General features: G+C 39.5%; 1 protein-coding gene across 1 annotated transcript; it reads left to right on the plus strand.

The window, feature by feature from the left end:
* Nucleotides 1-564: 564 nt before the first annotated feature.
* On the plus strand, nt 565-20,902 carry CYBB (cytochrome b-245 beta chain). The gene is made up of 13 exons (XM_084515750.1): nt 565-718; nt 2,860-2,955; nt 4,527-4,637; nt 7,780-7,864; nt 9,044-9,189; nt 10,012-10,202; nt 13,606-13,735; nt 14,387-14,479; nt 15,898-16,151; nt 16,446-16,608; nt 17,451-17,597; nt 17,883-18,007; nt 18,724-20,902. Exons 1-13 carry the CDS (start codon nt 674-676, stop codon nt 18,848-18,850), a joined length of 1,713 nt encoding a protein of 570 aa, XP_084371876.1. The 5' UTR covers nt 565-673; the 3' UTR covers nt 18,851-20,902.
* Nucleotides 20,903-21,787: the final 885 nt, after the last annotated feature.

Below are 21,787 nucleotides of genomic sequence, written 5' to 3' on the forward strand. Positions count from 1 at the left end.
TTTTCTTTTTCCTTTTTTTTTTTTTTTCTTTCTTATAGAGTGACAGGATTCCCAGGACTGGAACTGTGTGACAGTACCAAATATGAAAAACAGACTGTCAAGTGACACGTCCTCGCTTTTGACCCGAGCAAAGAGGAAGTGGCAAGGTTTGCATGTATGTCCCAGACAAGAGGAGTGTTAGACTACATTTGAAGATTTCTGTGAACATTAAATTACTGAAAGATAAATAATTCTATTGATAATTTATCAAAGGGGACCTGCAGGAATGGCAACTCAGACCTGAGCTGATAAAAAAGACAAGACTGGGGAGGAGATGACTGTTCTGTGCTTTGTGTATTACACTTCAGCATTAAAAGTTACATAAAGTGGCAATATTTTTTTCAGCAGAAAACCTCACCAGTTACATTATTTATTTTATCCAAATTCTATATCATGAGGAAAAGTTTATTTCAATGGTTTATATATGTATGAGTTATGAAAAGTTCTATGTAAAGGGGGTAGAAACGTGTTTGAAATTGAACTATGGATATGATTCAATGGTTAACTTATTTCCTAAATGAATGAGAAAGGAAACAGGTTGCTGCAAGCTTCTGCTCTCACTTCCTTATGAGAGAAGACAGAGACACTATCCCAGAAAGAGCGGGGCTGTTGTGCACTCTCATCTCAGGCAATCATGGGTAACTGGGTGGAGAATGAAGGACTGTCCATCTTTGTTGTTGTAAGTACAATTTTTATTGTGATTTCTATCCATTAGAAAGTTCTACAGAAAGTTTTAATAAGCAGATCTCACTGTGTCAGTGAATGATTTATCTGATTATTCTGAAACTAGGGCAGCAAGTGCAGTGACACACTTCAAGAACACGATGTTTTAGGAGCCCTGGCTGGTGTCTTGATTGCTATCAGCTTTATTGTCAATTTATAAATGATCTTATGTTAACTGTCATTTTATTTGTTAGAAATAAATGTAAGTATTTCTTTTATTTGGATGCAACAGTGACTTAAGGGAAAAGAATAACATTACATATCACTGTTAACCATGTGCACTTCAAAAATAGAAAGCAATCACAACAACAAACCTTTCTTGCACTTTAGTAAACAAAAGTAGATGTAACTGAAAGCACTGTGGATGTGTCTTGAGGATAGAAAATTAATATTAGAGTCAGATTCCAGAATTTAGAGTAGAGATTCATGAATGCTTTGTTAGTACAACTAGCATTTGAACTGAGTTTGTATATAGCTTGCATGGAATAGCTGTGAAAGTAGGTTAAATTCATTCCAAGCAAGATTTAAAAGTACCAGAAATCTCATTCCCATTTAAAAGAGCCAAAGAGTAAGGCAAGGCAGTTCTCCTTGGAGAAAACGTAGGCATGATAAAGTATTTCAGCATTCACTTTTTTCCACATAATTGTGATACAAGAGCTATGCATATACAACATTTAATATGTGTAGATATGATATGATATGATATGATATGATATGATATGATATGATATGATATGATATGATACGATACGATAATATTATTTTACATAATATATACAATAAAAAATGTAATGCCATTTATGGGATTTCTGCCAAGGGGGGTTAGTATATGTAAATAGTGAAAGTAATGCAAAAAAGCCATAGACAATCTATATTTGTGGTGACTGAAATGTGAATGTATTTGTTCAAAAAATGTATTGCTGCTGCTGTGAACATTTGATACTTACGTACAACATTGTAGATGCTTATCTCTAGTTTAGGAATAAAGCATTAGCACTTCAGTACTTTGAAAAGGAGTAACTACGTTTGCTGTCACCCGCAGTGACTTGAGGAAGTTGAAACTACCAAGAGGTGAATTCGGGCATATTTTTTGCACCAGAACTGAAATATTAACAGAATTAAGTAAGAGGCCATTAGGTTGTTCAAGTAGGATTTTTATTTTTTTTTTTTAATTTCCTTTTTTAGTCTCAGGGGTATACAAGGTTATCTAGTAGGGAAACAAACTAAAGGAGTCACCAATAAAGAAAGCAACTAAGTGAACAGACAGTTCACTTTCCTTACCAAAGTATTCTGCATTGTTCACTACGGCTTTATTATACACTGACTAGCTACAGGGATGTCCAGTGCTTGATAGGAACGGGACAGCCACAGTCTATATTGATTTCCCTCTGTAAAACAGACACATAGCATCCTTAACCCCAGCATGCTCAATCTTCACCGGCCCTAGCTGAAAAGCATGGATGTCCCCTAACTCGACCACTCAGCACAAGTTGCCAGAGTGTTACTGTATTTTTCAGAGGGTCCATGTTCTGTATGGGTCAACACCAAGGACTGTGAGAATCTATCAAGGATCACATCAAACATCTTGGCCTCCTGGGCATGCTGTCAGGCTACTGTACATGGGACTGGCATACTGTCACTTTAAATGTGTATTCAAGAGCATTTAATCCTGAGATTAGATTAATTCTATAATGAGGATTTGGGGATTTCCCATATCCTGCCTTATGCTGATGGAAAACCCTTCACTTTCCTGGACTTGTGCAGCATGGGAAGGACATTTTCAGGCAAACTGCCATTTGGAACTTTTCATGATGTTTGGAGATTTATCTAGACTCACAGACTTAGCTAGACACCTGTAACATGACAGTCCTTACATAACTGTAAGTCTTTTAGACTATGCAAAAGTTTCAGCTACCAATATCTGTGGTTTGGTTTATTGCCACTCCTATGCTCCATAAAGCCCATTTCCACCTGCAGCACACCTAACTCTGCAAATAGAAGCACAATGAACTAATTGAAGATTTTTTGAACTGTGTAAATTCAGCTATGTGATCTGTAACAACAAACTGTAAAGTTTCCTCTTTGTTTCTCTTTCAGCTTGTGTGGCTGGGGTTAAATGTCTTCCTCTTTTGGTGGTTCTATCTTGCATATGACGTCCCAGAAAAATTCTTCTACACCAGAGAACTCCTTGGTGTAAGTACAAAACATACATTATCTTGTCATAGACTGAGCATAGACATAGCATTTTTCCCTATTTTTTTTTTTGTGACTGAAACAGGATCAAGTTGCTGGAGCAGCAGGTTCATGTAGGAGTTAAATTCACACATAAACAGATAACTTAATGCAGACAGACATCCAGTGCTTCTGAATAGAAAGCTGGTATGTAAAATAGAGAGATCTCATTCTAAAGGTGTTTCCAGGTAACTAGTATTCTCCTGATAATTAAACTAAGCGTGTTGTTGCCACTTTATTTAGCAGAAGGTGAATAAAATATTGCCATTGGAACTATTGTGCAACCATTTTCCCTTTTTCATAGCCTGAATATTTTACATAGTTATCAGCTCTGAAAAGCAATCATAATTCATCAAGTGTGTGAATAGTATTCAAGCAGACACGTGATTCTGGACCCTGGGCTATTCAATGTAACCTAACTAGTTGATGCAACATTAGGTGTCTTACTGTGAAGGTGTTTCCAAAGCTACAAAGGGTCATGGCAAATAGAGAAGATTCATTTGTTCATATAGTTTAAAAGCCTGATCACAGACTCAAAAATCACTCTCATCTTCAAATTACAGTACACATCCTTTTGTAGAAGCTCTGCAAATCAATGGTTTAATTCAACCAAGCAGGAAATCCTGCTCATGCAGGATTTCAGATCATGCAGGGTTCAGATCTATGGATCAAATTCTGCCTTTTGTTATCAGGGCACAGATCTGTATGTGGATAACTCTCAGTGTAATCCCAAGTCACTCTTACTGTGATCTGAAACTTGAAAGGGTCCCAGTCAATGCAAGGAGAGCACACACTATCTTTCTCTTCCCTTCAGTGTTTTTGTATTAATATGGTCACTAACCCCTCCTTCCAAACTGTCTTAGTCAAAATTTGAAATTATTGAGGATGTGAAGATCAACATCTAGGGAACACATGCCTAAAAGACGGGGCAATGAATTTTCCTAGACTCTCTTTACTGACAACAAAAGTGCACACACAAGGGACAGGTTGGAGCAGGAGCCTTAGACACTAACCTTCTGAAGATAACATGAGCTTTATGAGCAAGACAAAGCTTCTGTGATATCAATGTTAATTACAAGAAAGACTAGTCCTGATCCAGTCCTATTGTCTTTTGGAACACTCAACCACTTCCCTTTTTAGCTGTCCTTCTCTCTGTCCTAACCCTCAGCCAGCTGAAACCACAGCAGGGCCTCTTTCTTTATAACGCTGGGACAGAAAACTCTCCTGATGGCTTAGACTTGCATCTGTGCTTGGCCATGAACTGTCAGATCTGAGAGGGAGCTTTTCATACAACCATAGTATTTCAAAACTGGGCATGGAAAGTGTCTGTCTGGAGGAAGGTTTTCTTTCTGCATATGTGCCCCTAACTAGGCCAGAGCATGGCTACTCTGAAATGCAAGCATTGTTAATTAACTCTAGATCTCACACTCATTAATACTTGTGATATAATACATAAATGAAATCTTTGCTTATGTGTCTCCTGGATAATGTCCTAGGTAATTCATTTAATAATAGCATCTCTCCAATTACAGCATGCCTTGGCTCTGGCAAGGGCTCCTGCAGCTTGTCTGAATTTCAACTGCATGCTGATTCTGCTGCCAGTATGTCGAAACTTGCTCTCCTTCCTCAGAGGATCAAGTGCGGTAAGATGAAGAAAGAATTTCAAAATTTATGAAAGATAATAACCCAAGTAGCCTTGCAAATACACCCAAGTGACTGTCCAAGTTCCCCAAATACACTGTTATTTGGGGATGTCCTCTATGAAGAAGTAGAGAAGGCCAAAGTTTTGCTATGATTAAGACTAAGGTCTCTATGCCAATGGTATGCCTAGAGCTCTGTTGAGATACTTAGCCTTGACTTAGACTTCTTCCCTTTATCCTTGCCTTCTGGGCATCATGCTGTCTTGGATGCAAGGGCCCTGTTCTGTCTGCCAGACACCACTGATGATGCTTACACGTATTTGCCTCATTTGTCAATGATACAATACCCATTTATAGTAGGAGAAATTAATCCATATCTTCTGTCTGTGCATGTTCAGTTCTTACAGCAAACGTATCCTTTCACAGACTTAGAATGGGACTTTTCAAGTGGTTCATAAATTACATTCTTTCTTTTCTGCATTGCATTTCTATCTCAGGATGAAATAGTTCACCAGCCTTTTGACCATTTCTAGCTCCCAAATACACACGTTATGCACAGCACCAAGGAACCACCACTAAGAAAAAGGACAACCAATTCTAGGTGATATCTGGAGTGGCTTCCTATGATAGCACTGACTGTATCACATTACTGAAATCTAGATCTCTATTACAGCAGAAATAATGCTGACAGAAAGATAAAATGATTTTATTCAGGCATACTATGAAAAGCTCCCATTCCACAGCTATGATGATTAGGCCTCCAAAAGCATCTACAAGTTGCAAACCTTATTAATACAAAATGGATGACCCTTGTCAGCTGAGGGAACACATAAGAAAATAATCAGAGACAACCCACACTGTACACTCATCCAGTACATACAGTTTGACAATCAGTGTGGATGAAAAAGTGAGCTGTTTCTGCCACATTAAGCTCCGAAATTGTATTTCCAATGCTGTCCAAAGTTGGGTTGTAAGCAGGTTGGGAAGAAGTCTTCTGAGCTCAAAGCAATGAAAGAGCTGAAGACATTTTCAGAAACATTACTGGAATGCTAAAAACTGATTCCAAGGGTTGAGAATTGTATTGCAACTGAGTCTTAAAGCTTCTTGTCCTGAATTGCTCATCTCTTACCCAGTTTGCAAGTCTGAACCATGTAGAGATCTACAGCTTCATTTCTGCTGCCTGCCTGCAGCTGACAGCACCAGGCTGTGTGAGGAAGCTCAGGACTCTGAGGATGAATAAGGACATGAGGGAGGGACATAAAACAGGATTTAAAGGCTGTTTGGAGTTTCTTTAACTTCTGTTGCTTGATGCAATAAATCTCAATAGCTTTTTTTTATATATATATTTGTTTATTTATATATTACATATACAATGTATTTATAGACATAAATCAATTTTATACAATATATCTATAGCAATGTGTTGTATTACCTCAGGAAGGAAGGAATTGTATACCTTAAGCAAAACATGCACAGCTTAGTGTCCCACTGGTAGGGACAGGACTGTGGTAGCCATGGTGCAGTGGTGCAGCTGTTTGTGCTTGTTCTACTCTTTTGTCTAATTAGCTATGCTCTGGAAGTAAAACCTGTGAGGATCTCTTAAGAAAATCAGGATTTTTAAATGTCATGTTACTTACTGAAGGGGCAGTGGCCTTTCCAGTAGCAATGCCACTGGGGTTAGGCAGAGGGTGAATTGCTCAATAGGAATGTGATGGAAACTCCTGCCCTTTACATTCTGCCACCCAGAAATGATACACCACAAAGTTGTTTATTATTAATAGAAAGAACAGCTGTGTTGTCTTTGCATGCCCTTTGTTGCTGTATTCATTGCTTTTGTTAATGAGCCTCACTACTGAACGTAACTAAAACATTTTGCCATTGCTTGGTCTTAAACTCTTAAACAGCAAGACCTAGCGTTCCTACCTGCTTTTTGCAAGGCAGAAAAGCAGGATGGGCACTTCCATGCTGTACTACTCTTTATTCTACAAGCTTTTTAATTATATCTCAAGACACATGATGCAGAGAAGGTGAAATTTATTCTGGCTGTTGTTATAGTCTGCTGAAGTCATTGCAGTAGTGTTAAAGTTTGCCTTTTAATCAAAGTCATAGCTGGAGAACAAAACAAAATGAAACAAAACAAAACAATGATCTGGAATGATCGGATCCACCCTGTTACCTGGGAAGATACTTTACCTGTCTGTCTACAAAGTTAATGTCCAGCAAGCACTTGGAAGAAAATTTTGATCTCTCTTACTTTCTTGTGTGAAACATTTATATGGTTCCAAGGCATATAATGTTTTAGCTTGCTTAGTGTTTTGTTACTTTTGGCAGTTAGCAAAAGCAATATAAGGACACAAGACAGGATATTTATGCTTTCTACTGCGTGGAGGCAACAAATGCTAGGTTTACAAGAACTTCAATTTATAGGAGAACAGCCACGGACTACAGCGCAATTTAGATAGGGTCTCTTAGGCACCTGTCATAATCGTTAATGAAAATACCATTCTGTTTTTCTTAAGAACCAAGTTCTTCAGCTTGTATTAGCAGAGAGGTTTTTTTTATTCCTGTTTCGCTTGGATAACGTTAGTGACAATTTGCAAATGAATGTCTGGCAAGTACACCCAGTGTTTTGGGGAAGGAATCACTTAGGAACATAAGTGACTGCTGCGTTTGGAGTGGAAGTTCTCTGAGATGACAGTTATGGCTTTGCAGTCCATTTCTACAGTGTGAACCACAACAGGATTCTGATGCTAGCTGGCAACCTGAATCCCTACCAAAACAGTCACCTTATCCTGGCATGGCAGAGTGTGATGATTCCCTCTATTTATAACATCATTTAAATTTAACACAGATAAGACATATATTCTTGCCATACTGCGTGTTATTTTTTTCTCATTATCATATACTTTGTTTCAATGGGACATATTAAAATATAATATTATGATTATATTCTAAGTATGGAGTGATATATTTTTGTTTATATTTAGGAATTCTGAATTCCTAAATATTCTTTACCACCAATGTGACCAATTGTTATGCTTAGGGCCTCCATTTTTTGTTCACGTTTTTGTTTTCCCTGCATTTAAATAAATATGCGAAGGCATCACAAGTAGTCTGCAAATACTTTTTTTCTTCAACCCCAAAGTGCTGCTCTACCCGTGTCAGACGACAGCTGGACAGGAACCTCACTTTTCACAAAATGGTGGCATGGATGATCGCCCTTCATACTGGTTGGTACTCAAATGTTTCTTTGTTTATTCCTTTCTTTTTCATTTTAGGCAAAATTCAGGTGGGATTCAAGTTCTTATGGATATGGGCAGAGAGCTGATTTCATTAACCTGAAGGAGTCAGCATGTATCAAAGCTTAGAACAGTTTTCAGTCATTGATCTGCAACGGGCAGAGAGCAAAAGATAAGTAAGAAATGATACCTTTCTGTTGCACTGTTAGCAGAATTCATGACACTGATTAATAAAGAGTATTTAGCAAAGCCTTGAGAACCTGGTGCTTTAGCTATATTTTTTGCTCAGGGTTATAAATAGGCTGGCACATCTGAAAAAATAATAGAAATAATTTAAGAAAGCCTTGTAAAAACTAGGGCAGGTTGTTGAATTATTTTCATGTTTTATCTGTTATCAGGTAAATTAAACTTTTTTTTTTTTTTTTTTTTCCCCAACAAATTTGTCACTTCTCAATTCAAGTATCTAACAAATCATGTATCTTAGAACAGTAATAACATCAGTAGATTACTTGAGCTCACCACTTCACAGGAAAGGAACGGGGCAATTCAGTTTATGCAAGGCCACTCAGGCCCTGATTTGCATGTGATTAAATATCCAGTGATATAAAAGTGGAAAATATTAGAGAAGTGTTGTATAGCTTACCCCTGCAATAACACACTGTGAAAATAGTGTGAAATACTTCAGGTGTACTAGTTTACGGACAAGTCCAGCCCAGCAAAAACTTTCTAATGACTGTTAGCCAAACAAAGCAAAGAAGCTTTGTTAGGGCAAAGAAGCCCTAAAAAATCTGACACCAAAAAGATCCAGATTCACTGCTTCACTCTTCTCCATAGTTCCTGTATGATCCTGACAGATAACTTAAGCCATCCCAAGTATAAAGTTGCTCTTCAACTTGAATTGCTGAAAGCCTTTGTTGAACAAAGATGTTCTAGATTTTTTTTCCCTTTACCTCTTTCCTTCCTTCTCCACAGTAAAAGGTGTAAACTTCAGATGTTGAAGCTTTAGCAATAACACACGTCAGTGATCTGAAATTGTAATGAAGGGGGTGAGAGTGGCAAAGGTTCTAAGCTGCTGTTGAGAAACATTACAGTGTTCACCCAAATGTTACCCCAAAACACTGAGTACTTAACCTGTGCTTAACCCTAATTAATTGTTTCTGTCATTCCTAGCAATTCACACCATTGCACACTTATTCAATGTGGAGTGGAGTGTGCAAGCACGTCTTGAGGAGAAAAACACTCTTGCATCTGCGCTCTCGAAACTTGGTGATAAGCCAGAAGAAAGCTATGTCAATTTTTTTAGGCAAACTATTCCGGTAAGTGACATCAGGCTGTGAAGAATCATTATTCCATTCATCTAGATAATCATGCAAGAATATCCCAGTAGATTTCCTATTTCTGGAGTGCACAATCTGCATTTGAACCATCTTGCAGGACAGTCTTTTGTAATTCATTCTCTTATGTTGGTCAATAATAACATGGCTGACTTTTGGTAATACTTTATATCTTTTCACGTGAGGATTTCACATTAGCTTTAAACCGTGCCATAAAAACAAATGCCCCATAAAGAAATCTTCTCATTAGGCAGACAGAAATCAAAGCAAAAGTTTTGACCTTGAGCTCCCTAAATTCTGGTTGAAAACAAACAAACAAACAAACATAAACACACACCAAAAAAATAAAAATAAAAAATTAAAAAAACTCCTCATTCCTCAGAAGCACCAAGAGTCTGACATAGGTTTTGAGAACCACAGCTGCACAACATGACTGAAAATGAGAGCTTTAATTTAGCTTCCTAAATATGGATGTAGGACCTCAGCTCTAGAAACAGAGTTGCTCAGAAATCTTTCTTTTCCCCAAACCCCTAGTGCTGACCAGTGGCAGAGTTAGAAACAATCCTTGGTGTGCTAATATGTGGAAAATCCTTTATCTCCACTTCCACTTACTTTAGTAAGAGTACATTTGCAGTAAAACAAAAATGGAGTGGGTTTTCAAAACATTGTTGGCAAATTCATAGAAAATGACTTAAAGATTTGCAAGAAGATAAAGAAATTGGCAAGGGAGACAGACTGGTGGTTCAGCTGACTCAGCATTGATGCAGCCTCTTCCTTAGACCAATGTGTTCAATTATTTTACAGAATCCCATGGGGGGCTTATATGTGGCTTTCACATACTTGGCTGGTCTCACTGGTGTTATCATCACTTTGGCCCTCATACTAATCATCACGTCGTCCACCAAAACCATCAGAAGGTCATATTTTGAAGTATTTTGGTACACACATCATCTCTTTGTCATCTTCTTTATTGGCCTTGTCATCCATGGTGCTGGGTGAGTATTCGCATTTATTGCACAATACATGATAACTTCTATATTTTAGCTTAAAGCTCTCTACCCACAGATATATATAGAGACTTAAGTCACTAAACAGCAGTTACTTTTATGGTAATGATGCACCAATACGGATTCTGAGGCCAATAGGCCCTCAGATACAAGCAACAAGTTATTCACATGCATGACGCTTATGAAAGTCAAGCCTATCAGTTCACTGATAACCAACTCTTTCTGATACTTAAACTGGAAAGCTCTTTCCCAGGGTTCTGGTTTCTAATTTGTATTTTATCTTTGTGTCCTAAAAGGAATAGTAATAACATAAGGCCTAGGATTTTGTGGAATAAATGATAACTATAACAACATGCATTTATCTTTCAGACTTGGATGAGTTTTGGGGCTTTTAGTATCAACAGCATTTCATAATAGATTTTTAGCTGTTGCAGCTCAAATACAGGTAGCTGTACGTTTTTGTAACTTTAAAATGCCAAACATTTTCTTTTCCAACAGTTAGTTCATTCCATACCTTCTGAATTATCTGAATAGCCTATTGAAACAATTTTAGGACAATGCACAAGCAATTTAACTGCTTAGAAAAATGAACTTTAGTTTCATTTTTTAAAACTACAGAACTGATGCATAAAGAGAAAAAAAAAAAAAAGCTAAATCTTCCAAGCCACATTTCATAGTTCATAATTATGCTATTTTATCCATTTTATCCATTTACAATGAAATTCTAGGTGTTATTACCTTAAAAATAGCTAAGGATTCAGAGCACTAGAAAGTGTCCTTTAAAAATGCCCAACAAAAATAACTATTCAACAACACTTCCTCTTAGTCAAACAGTGCTAGAAAAAAAAAAAAAAAAAAAAAAAAAAAAAAGACGACAGAAATGAGATTACAACAGGAACAGCAAAAATAGAAGGCAGAGGAGGATCACCAGCAACGATAGTCCATTTAAACTTCCAAAACAAGAAGAATGTTTGAGTAAAACATTGAAGGAAAAGAACAAATGGGTCATGTTTCCTTCAGCAAACACATTATAATTACCGACAAAATGTCCAGACTTGTCAACAGCTACTGCACAATGCTGTCAGAAAGCAAGCATTGCTCTTTCTAGCAATCAGTGAGTAGCATATATTTCATAGAAGCTGACTTTTTGGTTACTTGGATGTGGACTATATCTTCATCATTTTAATAACATAGTACTGAAAAGACAGAGTTTGGGCAGCAGTAGAGGTCGACGTGGTTGTCAGAGAGATTCAGCTAGACTTTGGGAGGAGATAAACACAGGAATATTATTATCTGTAGATGGAAGGATGATTTCTGGCAGTGAACTCAGAGGGGCCGTTACTCGTATGCAGGATAGGTGTTAGATCACTTTCAGGCAAAGATAGCTCCATCGTATTTTGCCTTAAAAGCAAAAGACATTTCAAGTTTAGAGAAAATGATACTATACTGAAAAAATATTAGATGGTCTTTTTATGCTCAGGGAAGGAATCTTAGATGTGTAAAGATACATGTTATAAAATAAGTATGATCTGACACTCGCAAAGTTGTATGTTTGAAAGAGGCATAGATGTCATCGTATCTCAAAAGAAAAGGCTGTGTCATACATAGGTATATGTGCATACGTATAGACATGTATATACAGAAAACTGAAGCAAATATAGTTAATGGAATGAAGGGGGCAAATTCTTGTCTGTTACAAGCTGTTAAAGCATTTTTCCATCACCAATATTCTGTGCATGAGTTATGTCACAGACAAAAGTCCAAATCTTCCTGTTGTAGTAAATGTAAAGAGGAAAGAGTACAGAGATTCAGATCACCCTGCCTTGGAAGTTAAAGTAAAACTTGTAGCAGAAAAAGAAGTAATGATAAGGCTATATTACTGAAAGCTTAATTTCAGTACTGGAAGAGCATCTACACTGCACAGTAAGTGAAAATAATTGTTTCCCTTTTCTTGTACAAGCTCCCAGCATTGTCAAACTCTGAGTGGATTATAAGGCAGGGCAAAAGCCACCAGGCCCACTCTTTCCCTTAAGTGATGGGGGTGAGGGTTGTCAGAAAACAGGTGGAAAATGGGCTCCTCCTGTTCCTGTAAATCACCCCAGAGGGTGGCTCCGCTGAAGCCGTTGTCACTAGTGGGGAAGTGAATTGCAACTGGTGATCCTGCAAACTGCAACTCGTGATGCTCCTAGGACAGTGTCATTCTTTCCCTTTATTTTTCAGGCAGGATGACAATGAAACCCTTAATGAGGAAGCGATTCGCTAGTAGTATCTATCAGCGTTGAAATCTTTTAACTTTCAAGATAGTGCCCAGGCACTGCAATAATCCTCTGATACATTTGTCACTTAAAGACAGATACACATTTAACTTAGATACCAAATTTCATTGAAACATCAGAAACACAGTTCAGTTCAAGGAAACCAATCTTGAAACACAGAAAGAGAAGTCATGGAAAGAAAATATCAACAGGATCATATTGGCATGAAGCCAATCAGAATCAGACCATTTCCAGGGAAAGTCATCAGATCTAAATCTTCATTTCTTTGCTATCACCATCATCCTACTAATTACTGTCATTCTGGGGACTCTCACGTGCCCCAGAGGCTGGTAGAACTCCATACAGAGGCAGGAAATGTCGAACAAGTTCTGAGTATGTTTTTCGTCCTCAAGACTGAAATTTTCTTCCAGCACCAGCTCTGCTACTAGAAAGCTAGAACTGGAGAAATCAGGCTTCTCTATAATAAAACAAACAACCAATACAAACCAAGCCAAAACACAAGCTGAAATATAGAGTCAGGATCATCAACTGACATCAGCTGGTTTGGCTGGCAGGCTGGCGTAGCTCCACTGAGCCAGAGGAACCTGTGCCCATTCACACCAACTGAACATCTACTGTGCAGCTTTAAAGAGAGAGAAAGTATCAAAGGAGGTACTTTGGAATGGGTTCTCTATGATTTCTAAGCTAAATAACAGTAATAATTTCTGCACTGATCACTAGGAAACTGATTATTTCACTAGGAAACTGATTATTGAGCCCACTCCCTGTTTGGTTTTTCTTATTGAAGGAAAAAGTAGGATTGCTTTGAAAAGAATGAAGTTTTCCTATTGTGACCACGTACTGGAAATGATAATGAACATACCCCTTAGTTCCTCGTCTGATCTTGTTGTTGGTATTTTCCCCTACAAACTTTCCTCCTCATTATTATCATTTTAATAGGAATTTTGTGGGTTGGTCAGAGAAATAGAACTGAATCAAAAGGAACACCAACACTGCAGAAGTCCATAACTTCATGGAAATAGATTAGTACATAAACAGAATAATAATAAGTGACAGTTCATGACAATAAGTTCATTTACATTTCATTCCCTTAATGTTTTGCAATTTTTTTTCAGGCGTATTGTACGTGGACAGACTGATGCAAGTCTGGCTGAACATAAACCAGAGATTTGCTATAAGAACTTCAGTGACTGGGGGACAAAAGGAGCTTGCCCAATCCCCCAGTTTTCAGGGAATCCTCCTATGGTAAGAACAATTGTTCCGAGTGTAGAGTCAATCAAAAATGTTTAGAGTTCACTTTTTGTTAAATAATGTATACAGTCACTGCAGAAAGCAGCTTACTTTACGTAAAGCAATACGTGTTTACGAAATGTATTTTGCAGCTTGTGGCAGTTCCTAAAAAGTGCTATAATCCACATAATAGTTTCATATTATTAATGGATCGATAATCATTAACAGAAAATGATTGTCTCCAGACATCAAGAGCTGAAACTTCAGCTCTTACTGACTAACCAGGCTGGCTTTCATGTATGTTTCAGACAGAGCTGTTAACAGAAAACTTCCCTGCAGTAATACAGACCTGAGTCAGTAACACATTGAGAGTTGTATTCCTCATTACACCTACCTACCTTAGTTTTAAGGTATAGACAAAATCACCCATAGGAAAGTACATTGCTGTAACTATTGTATCCATTAAACATCCAACTGCAATTCTCAACAAAGAAAGAAATTCTTTCTCTGAGCAGAAGCTATTTTGAAGGTGTCATATATTTTAAGGCTTCCCTTCTCTGGTTCATAAGTAACTTAAATTAACTCCTGTTAATAGCACTTCCAGAACTCAGTGTAATGTCAATTGCCATCTTCATGATCTGACTTCTCATTTTATTCTGTTAACAGACATGGAAGTGGGTAGTAGGTCCCATGTTTTTGTACCTCTGTGAGAGGTTGGTGCGGTTTTGGAGGTCACAGCAGAAGGTTGTTATCACAAAGGTATGTGTTGATGGTATGCTTAACACTGGGCAAAACGTTACCAATTTTTCCAGATGCTGCAGCGAAGCCAGCAGTCCCTACACATCAGACAATGTGGTCAATTAAAGACCTCTCAGGTGTGTCCTGGCTGCTAACACAAAAATAATACTAACCTCTAACATCCAAGGATAGTTGTCCCTAAGAAGGTCTTTCAAAGAGTGCAGGAAGAAGTTAGCTAAGGCACAGGACTGAGTCTTAGAGAATTAATTTTCTTCAGATCTAGTGAAACGCTCACCAATGTAAATACTCCACGGCATAAAGAGTAATTTAGGATAACAAATCTTTGTTTTCAAAACTACCTGGATATTTAGGAATTCTGATTTTTCAGCAGAACAAATGTCTTCTGAGTAGGAGAGCTAGGGGGTACCTATTTTGCACAGCCAAAGCTAACGTTAAGCTTAGGTGGTAGGTCCCCATGGTGTGTTGCAGAGATGTTAATGATGGTTCTGAAGGTATGATAGGCAAATTATCGTGGCATCAAACTCAGAAATACAAAAACTCCCCTGGCCTTTCCCAACATAATTTCTTCACGTGGCAGTGTGTTGCATCTCATGGTCCTACCCTGTTCAAGTCATAGCAGGATCTGGGGGATCATAGATGCCTCTGCTGTTCCTGGCACCATGCTGACATATTGGAAGGCTCCTATACTCTAGCATGCTTTCTAGTAACTTTACCAAAATCTCTCTATTTCTGCATCATATGTCTGTTGTGCCTACTTGGTGCCTTGTTGGCAGGAAGCTTCTTCCACAATGCTGAGCGCTATTATTGATACCTACATTAATAAACAGAGAGACCTGATTCTCTTCTAAAAACTGAAAATAACATTGGCAAACAACTTTAGGATTAAAAAATTGCAGTGACTGAAATACTAGCCTTGCTTCTAGATATTCCTACTGTTAATTCTTGGCTAAATATAGGTACAATAGGTACAACTATAGTTCCCACCCAGGTATAACATGAAAACTTCAGTTTCCAGTGGTACTACCTGTCTAATTCCCTACCTGTATGATAGCTCTTTGTTGATACATGCATCCAGTTTCATTAACACTGTGCCACTGTGTAAGCTGCACGTAGAGTTAACAATGTGCATACACAAATCCGGTGATGTGTCACAGGATGTGCCAGTCTGACCTATCCCTTTTGGAGTGACTGCACGTACAGTGTGAAAAAGGTACCTCAGCCAACAACTCCACATCTTCCGCAGTCTTTCACCCGGCTGTCAGGCATTGCTTCTCACTCCCAGTTTACTAGGAACAAAGTTTCACCTGCCTTCCTTGCCTTCATAGGAAAGGATGATGAAGGACCGATAAAACCAGTGATCAGGGAAGAAAGCCTTTTCCTTTTGTCTTTTTTTTTTCCCCTTGTCCCTCTGGCTGTAGGTGGTGATTCATCCTTTCAAGACGATTGAGCTCCAGATGATGAAGAAGGGTTTCAAGATGGAGGTCGGACAATATATTTTTGTCAAATGTCCAGCAGTGTCTAAACTGGAATGGCATCCATTCACTCTAACCTCTGCCCCAGAAGAGGATTACTTCAGTATTCATGTCCGTATTGTGGGGGACTGGACAGAGGGCTTGTTCAATGCCTGTGGATGTGACAAGCAAGAATTCCAGGAGGCCTGGAAGTTGCCCAAGTATGTACAGAGAGACTCCACCACAAAGCCAACCAAAATCTTAAACACTTTAAATTGTACTCAGCCAGTTTGGTGGCACCTGCGATGCAGTCATTAACTACTTCCATCACAGATGCTGACCTTGGACTGCTCCTTCCAGTTCCCTCCTATGATCAAATCCACCTTTTCTCTTACTTTCTAGAAATCAGCCCAAACATGCATTTTAAGAGACAAATACTTTACCTTTCTACTGTTACTTTAAATGGTGCTAACAAATATTCACTACTGATTTATTAAGAGTACTTTTGATTTCAGGATAGCTGTGGACGGCCCCTTTGGAACCGCCAGTGAGGACGTGTTCAGTTATGAAACTGTTATGCTTGTTGGAGCTGGGATAGGGGTCACACCATTTGCATCTGTGCTCAAGTCTGTCTGGTACAAATACTGCCATGATGCGACCAACCTAAAACTTAAGAAGGTACGTGTCCTCTTTGTCACAGAAATTTTCCAGAATTCATGTAGTTGTTGGAGGGCTGACAGCCCAAATTGAAACAGGCCCAGAAAAGGGATCTGGCTCCAAACATGCATAAATCCTGAAAGAAGAGCCCAGTTGTCTCACAAGAGGAGCAGATAGGGAAGCAAGAGGATGGGAAAAAAAAAAATACCCTAGCAGCAAAGTCCTATACACAAATCCTGTCTGTGGTCCTGGGGATTTGGGGATTTCCACCTGTGGTGGAAGTGCCATTCAAGCCATGGTAGATACAAAAAGACATGCCATACTTCCCCAGCACTAACTACATGCAAACATTGTGTGCCTTCCCTAACAACAAAGAGAGCAACTCTGTCAGTGGAAGCACCCTGCTGCCATCCTCTTCTTACCCTCTGCCCCTGGAAAGTCCCTGTGCAGAGGTGTGGGGCCACACTCCACAGTTATGGGCATATCCAGAGGACAGATCTGATTTCGTTACCTGCTTTAATTTAACTTCCCTGCCAGCAGACAGGGAGATAGAATCTACCTCCAGGTCATTGTTTTACAACCTAACAAGCTGTTTTACAACTGGGGAAACATCCTGAACTACAAACGTAACCCACTAGTGAAAGACAAATAGAAAAATGTTTCTTTGTTCTTGTAGTCACTCATTCTGCTTCACAACCCTCCCAGTGTCACAACTCCTGAATAGCTTCAGTACTGCCTACCCATTAGCTGAACTGGTCAGGACAATTTCTACAAGAAATCTGAAACCCTCATTTAGTCAGCAGACAGAAACCCGGAAACCTAAAGGACTATGTCCCCTGACAGTTTACTCTTGTCTCTTCCAGATCTATTTTTACTGGCTTTGCAGGGACACTCATGCCTTTGAATGGTTTGCTGACCTCTTGCAGTCTCTGGAAACTCAAATGCAGGAGAGAAATAACGCAGAGTTTCTCAGCTATAATATCTACCTTACAGGCTGGGATGAATCTCAGGTAAAAACACTGCAGAAAATATCACTGCCTTATGTACTGATTACAGTTCTTGGACTAAATCAGTTCATTCCAAAAGAAATGTCATTTCAGTATTCAACACTTTATGGCTTTAAGTCTTGAGATAACCCAGTCAGGGGAAAAGAGGGAGATGGACACTACCAGTCAGGACTATACCCATGTAACTTTCCTTCCTAAACACCATAAATTCTTCAGGAATGTTCTTGGTTTGCAAATAATTCAGTGCATATTGACATGCTGCTGTCCTTTGTCTTTCCTTTCCCACAGGCCACTCATTTTGTAGTGCATCATGAAGAAGAGAAGGATGTGATTACAGGCCTTAAGCAGAAAACCTTGTATGGAAGACCTAACTGGGAAAACGAGTTCAAAACCATTGCAAGGCAGCACCCAGGGTAAACCTGTACTGATAGTCCTCTGTCTGAACATCATAATAGCACAATCTTGTTCCTTTCACTGATAATGTTTGAGGACAGTATTTTAGAGTATTTTAACAACAATCTCCAAGTATCTTCTAATCTGGTTTCAGACATGGACATGACCTGGAGTCTTGACCAAATTGTTTTAACCTACAGCTTAAAAAAAAAATAAAAAATCATCCATGCTTGGTGAGGTATGCAATTACTAGCAGATGTTTTAGAAAAAACATATCACAACTTTCTAGCTGAAGTAGATAGGAAAGTCATTTGACCTCTAAATACCTCAAATAGTAATGCTTTCTACCTATAAATAAGTAAATAAATAAATAAAACTAAATATTGATGGTCTTTGGCTGAGCACCCAAAATTTGTAGGAAAAAATAGAACAGTTCCTTTCAACAATTTGTGTCATGAACTCTGAGACTTTATTGATTCCACTGAGGTCCATTGAACTGTCTTCACTGACTTCTGCTGAGCTGAGATGTAGCCCACCATCTGCGTTAGAAGCAGTAGTAAATGCCTTACAAGTTTGAAGGGGTTATAAGTTTTAAAGGGGAGACATGCTGTTCTCCTTTAAGTTTTGTCACTGAGAAAAAAACAACTTGCAGCTACAGAACATAAGATTGATATGCACAAACAACATCCAGCTGCTCTATATTTAGTTCCTGACCATGTTTTCATTTTCTTCACAGTTCCAGAATAGGTGTTTTTCTGTGTGGACCTGAGGGCCTAGCTGACACGCTCAACAAGCAGAGCATCAGTAACTCGGAAGCTGACCCACGAGGAGTACACTTCATCTTTAACAAGGAAAATTTCTAACTCCCAAATATGTGGCAGTCATTCATTCAATACAAAGCCTGAAGACTGGATCTTTTTGTGGGAAGAGCAGCCCGGCTTCTAATCCCAGTTACGCAAATGCATATCCCTTTGCTTCTTTGGAATTATTCTGGCGCTGCGGTAGAGTAGGAGTCACGTTTTACTTTAAGAAAGTTTGCACTGCCTGCCCACCCACCCCCCAACACACTGGCAATTTAGCAAGAATTTATTCTTCATCTGTGTGAGGGGAATTCCCCTCAACTGTCTTTATCCTCCTGTTATTCATAATGACTGCTGAAGGTTCAAGGCAGACATACGCATTTGGGAACCAATTTACGCAGAGAAAGCTTATTGCTATTAAACTATAAGGCATTCTGGCATAATGCTTGCTATTAAGAGACAGCTTATCCTGGCTACAGGGAGTCTCTGGAATGAGGAAGGACTTAGGGAAGGGTGCGTAGGAAAAACTGGACCTTAGAACAGGAAATCTGCTTTGCACACCAGCATCTCTCAGGCTTCCAGGTACAAGCCTAAATGCCTCATCCAAGAGATAGCATGGGCAGCTGGAAAGCAGCCATTTCTCTTTAGGGAAGCAGAGAAGTGAAAAGGAACCACCTGGATGTCAGAGCACCACTGCCACCATCGCCCAGCTGCAGCAGGGACCATGAGGCCGGTGCCAAACCAAGTCCTACGCTCAGACCGTGAGCCATCGCTCAGCTGCTCCGAACTGTTTCAGTTTCACATCTCTAAATTTCTGACTTCAAGGCTGAAAGGACTCCTCACTGAGTGGTTTAATGGGTCTTTTGTGAAGCATTTTAAAATGCACACAGGCCTTTTGGCCCTATTGTTCAGCTGCTCCTCTTTGACTGTAGTGAGATAGGTTTGAGAAAGCAAATACCATGGGGACAGTAGCTGGAAGAGACATGAATAAAGCTTGCATGTGTGCAGGAAACCCATACAAAGCACAGTGCTTCTGTATGTACAGTACAGGTAACAGGTTATTAAAAAAAAAAAAAAAAAAAAAGCTGCAGGAAAAGAAGAAAAAAAAAAAAACAACACACCTTGAAACAGACATTTTATTTCAGCCCAGTTCAGCCCTGTCACCTGCTTACTGTCTTTAAAACTCCTCTGCCAAGCCCGATGGTAGCTCCTACACAACACTAGACCTTGCTGACAGGTTCCTGCAGTCGGCAGAAAAAAAGTGGTGACCTCCTTCTGTAACTTCACACAAGTTTGTGTAACCTTCTGGTTGTATGTAGTGTATTTTACACCCCAGCTTGCCAGACGGGATGTGTTCTCCATTTATACCATTTCTAAATGTTATCCAAGCACTTCATGCTACTTTAGAAGGACAGCTTACCATTTTTATTTATTAATATAAAATGTACCTATATGACACTGAATTGTATCACCATCTGAAGGGCAGAAGTTGGTAAACACAACTAAAGATCAGCTCTTGGTGAGGAATTTTTCAATTATTTTCTTCAATTCTCAAAGGGGCCTTATTTAAATCCACACAATAGTGTTTGAAGCATGCCTATTAAATCAGAACAGAGCTTAAGCAGAATTAAATAAACTTCTTCATTGGAACAAAAAGAATTGCTATGGAAAAATAGGAAGGCTCTCATCCCCTGCAGAGAGCACTGAAATATTTGGCTTTGATTTTAATGGACATATGATTGGATTTTCACACTGTCAGCTAGCAAACTGGAAGTTTGGGGTCTAATCGATACAGAAGGAAGAACGGGTCTAATACAGCATATTTAAGACTCTAAGCATTTGAAGACTCTTGGAGGGGGTGCATTTTACTTCACTTATTCATTTTCTAAACGTTGTCACGTTTGTTCTTACAACTCCAGGGATCTTTCCTTTCACAGCCAGTTCTAATGACACTCCCTGACCTGCTGCACGTTTATACCAGGGACTGTTGGCCAGAAAAAAAGGAATTGTGTGCTTATCGATACACCACTGTCTTCCTAAAACATGTAAAAGAGCAAGCAAGAGCTTCTCAGTTTCTTTCAAAGGTTTGTTTTATTAAATACTGCTGAAATATGAGACGTGCATTAACAATCGTGGTCTGAATATGAAACATGAAGGGTGTTTTGTTTTAATCTAGGATACGTGAGTGAGACAGATAGCACTGAAACACAAACATAAGAAAAAAAACTAGCTCCAGTCCTCCTTGCTCTTCAGCAAAGCATGGAGGGATGTCAGTGGTGTTGTTTTCAACGCGGCTGTCTTCTTGCTAATGGAGTGAAGCCCTCCTTCCAAATGCTTGCCTGGTCTACAGACATTCCCCACATAGGTGGCATTTCTGTGAGCCGCTTGAGACATGCCAGTCTTAGATGATCATGGCTGTGACAACACCACTGCTTCCAGGGCAGCAGGCTACAGGTGAGCCTATAGCACAGTCCTGTTTGGTGTCCCGATGACACTGCTTGGAAATAGATCGCTGCTACAGGCTGGGCCCCTTGCTGAAAATTTCCTCCTTCCGTGTGTTTGGGGATTTTCTGCCATGGGGGCGGTGGCAGGGGTAGCTCTCACGATCAACAGATTTTTTCTGCTGTCACGCTGCTGACTCCCAGGGGCCTGCCCTGGAAACAAAGGTTGGCTTCTCAGCGTTGCTCGGGGAGCTGCATATGGTATTCTGCACTGTGGGCAACGCTGCCTGCCACCCTGACCTTAATGTGAAGCACCAGCGAGGTTTTCTCGCAGGGAAAGGGCAGGGACACGTCAGGGTTGTGCCCGTGGACAGCTGAGGGGAGCAGTGCCAGGGAGGGTGGGGATGGCAGCCAGTGGGAGAAGGCAGGACTTGACAGAGCTCCGTGTTTCATTGACAAGGATCAATTCCCACCCCAAAATTCTTCACCCCCCTTTACCAAGTTCCCGACTTGCCGGCTGCTGAAGTAAATGAGCGACTAGGGCTGCTGGGGCAGAGTT

This window comes from Aythya ferina (genome assembly GCF_964211825.1).
Source record: "Aythya ferina genome assembly, chromosome: 1".
NCBI lineage: Eukaryota > Metazoa > Chordata > Aves > Anseriformes > Anatidae > Aythya > Aythya ferina.